At 35.7% G+C, this 7,500-nt stretch overlaps 1 protein-coding gene across 1 annotated transcript; it reads right to left on the bottom strand.

Annotated features, from left to right (window-relative positions):
• Positions 1 to 1,049: 1,049 nt before the first annotated feature.
• On the bottom strand, positions 1,050 to 5,525 carry LOC145568973 (importin subunit beta-1-like). Its single transcript, XM_081628348.1, has 3 exons — positions 5,330 to 5,525; positions 1,541 to 3,957; positions 1,050 to 1,447 (listed from the first exon to the last, which is right to left on the bottom strand). Exons 2-3 carry the CDS (start codon positions 3,943 to 3,945, stop codon positions 1,249 to 1,251), a joined length of 2,604 nt encoding a protein of 867 aa, XP_081484474.1. The 5' UTR covers positions 3,946 to 3,957; positions 5,330 to 5,525; the 3' UTR covers positions 1,050 to 1,248.
• Between the last annotated feature and the right edge of the window lie 1,975 nt (positions 5,526 to 7,500).

A 7,500-nucleotide genomic window follows, 5' to 3' on the forward strand; every position in this document is an offset into this window, starting at 1 on the left:
AGAATTGCCAGCAACTAGCACCATAATTAGTGCTTGAAATCTTCAGTAACACAAGCATGGCATTGTAAGTGAAGCCGTAGTACAAAGCAAAGCTCCGGTAAGTGACATGAGGTATCCGAAAAATGGAAGTCATTCTTACTATAACCTTAAAACACTTGTTCTTATGATAATCACTTGAAAACCAACCCTCTGTTGAAATCACGACAGGCTTCAATATCAATGCATATTTAGCTAGAGGATTGATCAAAGTTGTGTAGATTGAGATTTGTGAACTCACTTTGTTCGTTGGAGGGTTCAAAGTTATCTGCGACTCAACACTTGTCCTGAACATTAAGTACCCAAACAATAAGGTCCAAAGATATCTTCTTCAGGATTTGTCATTACCGCCATCTCCTCTCTCTCCCTCATATCTTTAATCTCTCCCTATCCTCTCATCCCCTTGAATTCTCTAACCACGTATTGTCACTGGTATATTGACACCACAGTCAGCCACTGTTAACTGAAAGATTTACAAGTACTAAAACAAAGTCCTAAACCACTAATGGTGTCCAAAATAGAAGCCAGCTATATATTTTAATATAATAATAAATAATAATAATTAAAAAAACATAGGCATTACGGAGGAGGATTAGGGCGAGACTTTACCCGCCCCGCTAACATCCCTCATCGTATTAGAGTCACTCCTGCGTAGCAAAAACTATGACACAGATAACAACAAACATTATGGGGATGAACATTCAGAGATACTGTAAAAACCATACGTTTCTAGGGGCAAAGTCCTTCAGCACAAAGCATTCCAATGACAGCAGAGGTTCATAGCACAAGTTTAAAAACAATTAACCACATGATTAATGCACTAAAAATAAATTGATGGAGAAATTATGAAGCAAACATAATAGACTCAAACCACCAAAGTAGTGGATGCATTGAATTAATCTAAGTTTCACAAGGCCAATAGGAGGCCACCCCTTTTAATTCAGTGACCTTATATATAGATAAGGATCAACCCTCCCTCCCCCCCCCCCCCCCCTACCCAACCCCTAACCCGACCCAGATCTTGACACCAAAACAACTTAGGTGACTGAAACCTTGCGAAGACCAAAATTTACGTCAGACACGACGTGAATACTGGACCTCAGACTCTTAAACCCTGACATAACCCATACCTGATACCCCCCACACAAGGCTTAGAACCGAGGCAATGACGCATGCTGACAATTTTCCTGCAGCGATGTAAAATACTGCTTCTCATGAAACCATAACCTGACCAATCATCCCCTGAGTCCATAATGCGGTATCCTTAAGCTGCTCATCACCAGATTCGAGACACTCGTGGATGAAATCAACGCAAAATGAGCAGTCCTTCAAGAATATCTTTGCATTTTGACCAAGTGCATCTGCAAGATCTCCCAAGACTGCAATTGCTGCTTTTGTCACGCTCTCATCTCTGCACCACAACCAGAACATAATTAAGATTAGACAAGAACAAAATATGAAAGAAAGTGATATGACACCACGAATGGGTAGGGTTCAGACATACCTATTTTTGTCTCTAAAGACAAATTCTAGGAACTGCAGAAGATGTTTTGCATGCGGAACAAGGAGCTCAGGCTTAGCATCCTTCAAACCCTGCAGTATCCCAGAGTAAGCCTCAAAGATGCTGCGCCGGAGAAGGTTGCCGTATTCCATAATCTCATCATCATCTGTGTCCATCTGAGCACACACCTCAGATGCACTCTGTAGCATGGGTATAGCATAGCCAAGGTACTTCTCAAACTGTGCTCCAATTGAAAGAGCTATATCACCAAAGCAAGAGAATATTGGTGGTTTGACAGAACGATGAAGGTCACCACTGGAGAGATCCTTAAGAAGGAGGGCCATAATTCCATCACAATAAGGTAATATCTTATCATCCAGGGCACGGCAAATATCACCAACTACACCAACTGTAATGCTACAGACCTGGTACTCTTCAAAATTCTGTAAACCCATCTCCAAATACTTATAGAACTCTGGCATGTACTTCCCAAAGCCTGGTCCAGTTGCATAAGCTAATGCACCAATTGCAAGCATAGCCTCTTCATGCACTGTAGAACTGCGACAAGCAAATATTCTAAGGAACAAGATCATGATCTGATCGGCAAATCTTAGTATGATCTGTTTTGTCTCATCAAAATTAAGTTTTTGGATGATGACCTGTAGGACAGCACAGAGTAGGGCTTGCAGATCCCCTTGCTTTTCTTTATCAATTGGAAGCTCAAAAGACAGTGATAATTTGTTCATTATAACATGAAGCAACTGTTCAATAATTTGAGCTGTTTCTGGCACATTAGCACACCTAACCACCTCATTTAATGTTTCATACGCAGCAGACCGTAGTTTAGAGTCATTGCTGTCTGTTCTATCAGCAGCTGCGATGAGAGAAGCTATAATCTGTGGGAGATAAGGTGTGAGGGTAGATGAGCTTGCTCCATCCTCCTCAAAACCTTGTGCAAGGTAATAGATAGCACCACAAATCTTCTCTGCCACATGTGGGGTATCCTTGATGCCCTCCAGTAGAACACCCAGAATAGGTTGGAGGTTGGCAGCATTAATGACTGAAAATCCAGAAGCTGGGCAATGTAGCAGCTCAAATATGCGGCTCAATGTCCAAGCAGTTGTGTCCTTTACATGATCGTTTTGGTCATTCATTGCCTTAAGCAGGAATTCCAGACCCGCATGAACTAGTGGCGAGAGCTTCTCAATGCTAGGGCCCTCAAGGATTGAGCCAAATGCATATGTAGCTGCTTCACGGGCACGCCATTCTGGGCTAGATATGTTACTCTCGACAAAAGGCATCACAAGCGGCACGACAGCATCACCAACTGTCCGCGCCACAAGACCCAAACATGTCCCACCAGCCATAGACAGATTCCAAGTGCTGTCATCCTGGTCTTGATCCTCCTCTTGCTTCAATAAAGTTTCCAGTAACATTGGTACCAAAAACTGTAAAGCTTTCTCAATGAAGCGAGAATGAGAGGGATCAGACTGGTCACTCTGCCCTTCATAAGATTCTTGAATATCGATTTCTTCATCACATATGGAGCTCCAAAATTCAATTGCTTGAAGAGCAACAATCTCCTCATCCCCTTTTACTGCTTTTGATGTAAGCTCAAAGAGAGTCTGCATGTAGGGTTCAAGCACTACGTAGTACATTGATGCAATTGCCACAAGACATTCGTAAGCAGCCTGCCTAATCTCTACCTCCTGAGATGTTGCAGTTTCACAAACCACCTTCATGATGTAACTCCGTTCCATCTCATTCTTAAAGTTAGTTTCAGCAAAAGCAAGAGCATTATATAGTGCCTTTGTTGCTGCAAGGCGAATTTCTGCACTATGTTGAGCAAAGTTCATTCCCTGAACAACAGCTGTCAGAATAGCATTTACTTCACTTTGCTCCAGCTGTTCATGGGATGTCTCCTCACAAACATATCCAAGGGTCTCTAGTGTTGCTTGCTTTAATGAAGCTGGAGCATCTGGTTGAGTCATGTTATTAAGCAAAGATCCAATCAGATCAGGCCACTCCTTCCTTGGAATTTCAATGGAAGCAATTTTGGCAATTACTTGAGATGAAGTGTGCCATGCTTCCTGTGTCACAGACATTAATGTCCTCAAAAGTGACTCCTTGATTTGCAACTTCACAGAAGCATCAATAGCCACCCACTGTTGCACAAGATGATCCTTCCGAGAAGCATCCTTAGCGTCTAATGAATTTTTCAGCACTATACCAGCCAACCTACGAGATTCCATTGGCTTTCCATCATTTGAAAGCTCAGCTGACAATGCGTGCAGAAAACCAGAAGGGTTCTGTTCCTGGAACTGCCTGAGGCTAGCTTCGGCCTCTGTGCGGGTTTTAGTATCAGGTGATTGTGCTGCCAGCAGATATGAAGTAATATCCATAGACATTTTCTCTTAACACTGCATGTAAGAGGACAATATTGTTATGCCAAGAACACAGCTTATTTATGCTAAGGTAATAATAAGTTCTGATAAGCATATTAAAAAATCGACAGCTAAAGGAGCAGAACACCAAATTAAAAAATAAATAAATGACAAAAAAAAAAAAGAAAATTACACCATAAAAATTTAAACCTCCAACATCATAAAATATTTATCAAGAACAAACTGAGACAACAGACATTTGAACGAGTCCTAATCTGAAAAAAAAAAGGAAAAAGCTCCTTATGACCCTAAAATACTACTCCCTCCGTCACATAATAAATATCACACTGTATTTTTTTCACTATTTACATACTAATTTTGATCATAGTTATTTAGCATCGTATTAAAAACAAATTTTTTTTCTTGGAATATGTTGTTAAATAGGATTTAATTTAAAGTTTCATAATATCAACTTTTTAATATTTTTACTAATAATTAACTGTATATATCTTGGGTTGTTGCTTTGGCATGTATGTCAAGTTTGATGTTGTAAATTATTTTGGTACAGAAAGAGTGTTTTTTTTCACCTTGATATCTAATGTTTTCCTTCCTAAGTCTTTAATTAGTTGACATGCCCAATGTATGGTTTTTTCGCTACCATCAATTCAACAATAAAACATATCTTTATTTCATTTCTCATCTAAAATCATTGGGATGACAAAGCAATTAAAATTGTTTGAACTGGAACCATAAAAACCATTACACATTGCTGAACAAACATTCACACTAGCTAAACGCCTAAAAAACCAGCAGAAAAGCCAGTAATAGTATCAGTATCAAACATATATTCTTCAAAATTTTCCTCCAACATAGGAATATAAAAGAAATCCAGGACTACTTGCCAACATAATCAACTAAAAGTAACATCAAACCCTGCACTCGACATTGAACGCTGTAACAACTAATGTCCAAATTTCAAAATTTGCAGCAAAACCAAATGCTAATCAAATATATCATTGCAATTTCAAAATCAATTAAAATCACTGACCTTTATAATTTCAAAACTATCATTTAGAAGCAATTTCTTTTAATCAACTATAAAAACAAAAAGGCACAAAATTCAATCCACAACATCAAAACACACCTAAACATAACAAAATCCCTAAAAACCCGCTGAAATCAACAAAATCAAATGAAACAGTGAAATCCACTCCTAAAATTAAAAAATTCAAAAACCCTAAAAAACACCAAAAATCCAAACAATCAACCAAACACAAAGCAGATCTATCACAAATTACATCCAAAATCAAATTCCACAACCCAAAAAAAAAAAAAAAAAAAAAAAAAAAAAAAAAAAAAAAAAAAAAAAAAAAAATCATAACGGAAGAGAGAAAAGAGAGTAAGTTACCTCAACACAACACAAAGTGTTCCTGTATAAAATGACGAGAAATTAGGGTTGATAACAACAACACCTCAAAAAACCAAAAACATAAACCCTGAAAACCCTAATAGAGTGATATTATGAAGATTTTCAGAGGAGAGAAAGAATGGAAGAAGGTGAAGGAGGAGAGAGAAAGTGAAGGGGCAGAGAAGAGAGAGAAAGAGGAGGAGGAAGACGATGAAAATGTATAAAGAGGAGAGAGAAAAAGAGGGTATTTCGAATGTGTCGAAGAAGCGGGAGGAGGTGGTTGTTTGTGGTTTTGTGGGAACAACGAGAGGTATTGCTGCCCGTTCTGCCCGTTTTACCCCAATAAACCCTAGAATTTCAAATTTAGCACGGGTCAAATTCTTTTTTTTTTTTTTCCATACGTGTGTGAGTAGGGCTATTTTAGGTATTTGCGTCCAATTTTTAGGGGTTTTGATGAGATGATGTTCAAATCTTTTGACTTTAAAAATTGTTTTTGAATTATCTATGAGGATCAATAACGATATTTTTTTCTAAATACGTGGAGTAATAGATAGGATTATAAAAATTATTTGATGAAATAAACATATTTATTATATCGATATAGTTCTTCCGTTTCTTTATAGTTACAACACACATTTTATCATAACATTTAAGAAAAGTGGAGCTCACATGTTATAATACACTTAAAATGGGATTTAAGGTTGTTAAAAGTACTAAATTAACCCCGTGCGATGCACGCTTTTAAAATAAGAATTGAATTATAAACTTTTAACACGTATTGAAAGAAAATAAATTCCTCATTTTTCCTAACTAATTTTTTTAAATTAAATATGAATATACAATTCCCGAAAGTGCATAATTTTCATATTTCAATTAAATTATATTATTAACAATTGTTAACAACTCGTAAATAACTAAATAGCATAATATGTGTAGAAAATCCAAAATTTAAAAATGCAAATGGAATATATTTTCAAAGCTATGATAAATAGGGTAGCTTAAAAGAGAAAAAAAATATATGACATCATCCTTGCATTTTGGAGGGAAAAAATTAAATAAAAAGTGACATGTATGCAATGATGATATCAGTTGTTGTTATTTTAGTATATATATAGAAGATATAGATAATTAAGTGGGTCATGTGTTTTAATTAAAGGCAAGTAATAGTACAATTTTCACCATAAAAACCTTCTTTGTATGGTGTGTTGCAACTATTGTGCCATTTCCATTTTAGAAAAGTGTTGCAACTATAAAGAAATGGAGAAAGTATATTTTATGATTTTTTTTTTAAAAAAAAGGTCGAATCATTCACGTGGTTAAAACAAAATAATTTTGATCACATATTCAGATTGTACAAAATTCAATTTAGTGTAATTCAATTTAGTGTAATTTTTTTAAGTATCAACTTTTTATATTTTTTATTTATATAATCCAATAAATGGTTAAAAATGCACATTGAAGACCACACAAATGTAAATTGAGTATATAATTTCTACAAAAGTATATTACGAGTATTAAAGAAAATAAGATTAAAGAATGGCCTCAAAATTCAATTATTCAATATAATCTACTTTACATATCGCTAAAATCATTAAAGTTATCAAAATTTCTAGCTAAATCCACCCGAAATGGAAAACGACTACAATTATCAATCTTACTCTATATACAAATATTTGAAATCAATGAAAATTGGAAACAAATCAGTATTATTATAATTATTAATTTGGATAGGTTGTGCAGATTACATGTACAAACTAATATGATACTGTGTAATTGATTTAAGATTACAAGTAGGGTCTAACTCTTTCAAAAATATTGTGATTGGGATTTGAATTTTTTTCACTTAGTATTTGGGGTCTAGGGTGGATTTTCAGGTAAGTTAACTCCCCTTTAACTCACCGTTAATCATAGGTAAAAACTTAGACCCCTAAAGCAAAAAGTTAGACCCCTAATGCATTTAATTTTAGGCCCTAAAACATTAAGTGTTTCAAAACTAATAAATTTATCGATTAACAATGCTAAAAATAAGTACTCTGATTTTAATTATAAAAAAATAAACTGATAAAATAGTACATCTTCAAGCAGCATTTATTTTCTTCACATAAACGGTTTTTAAATAAAACTACTTTTTGGGCCCGGTGATGCCCCGGATTATTACAAGGAACATATCA

Source organism: Chenopodium album, chromosome 11 (genome assembly GCF_948465745.1).
Source record: "Chenopodium album chromosome 11, dcCheAlbu1.1, whole genome shotgun sequence".
In the NCBI taxonomy this organism is placed as follows: Eukaryota; Viridiplantae; Streptophyta; class Magnoliopsida; order Caryophyllales; family Amaranthaceae; genus Chenopodium; species Chenopodium album.

What these genes read in the sequence shown, in the direction of transcription:
- LOC145568973 (XM_081628348.1), bottom strand. Translation starts at nt 3,945, where the DNA reads ATGTCTATGGATATTACTTCATATCTGCTGGCAGCACAATCACCTGAT. An exon ending in GTCTTTAGAGACAAAAATAG is followed by an intron (nt 1,448 to 1,540) that starts GTATGTCTGAAC and finishes GTTGTGGTGCAG; the next exon opens with AGATGAGAGCGTGACAAAAG.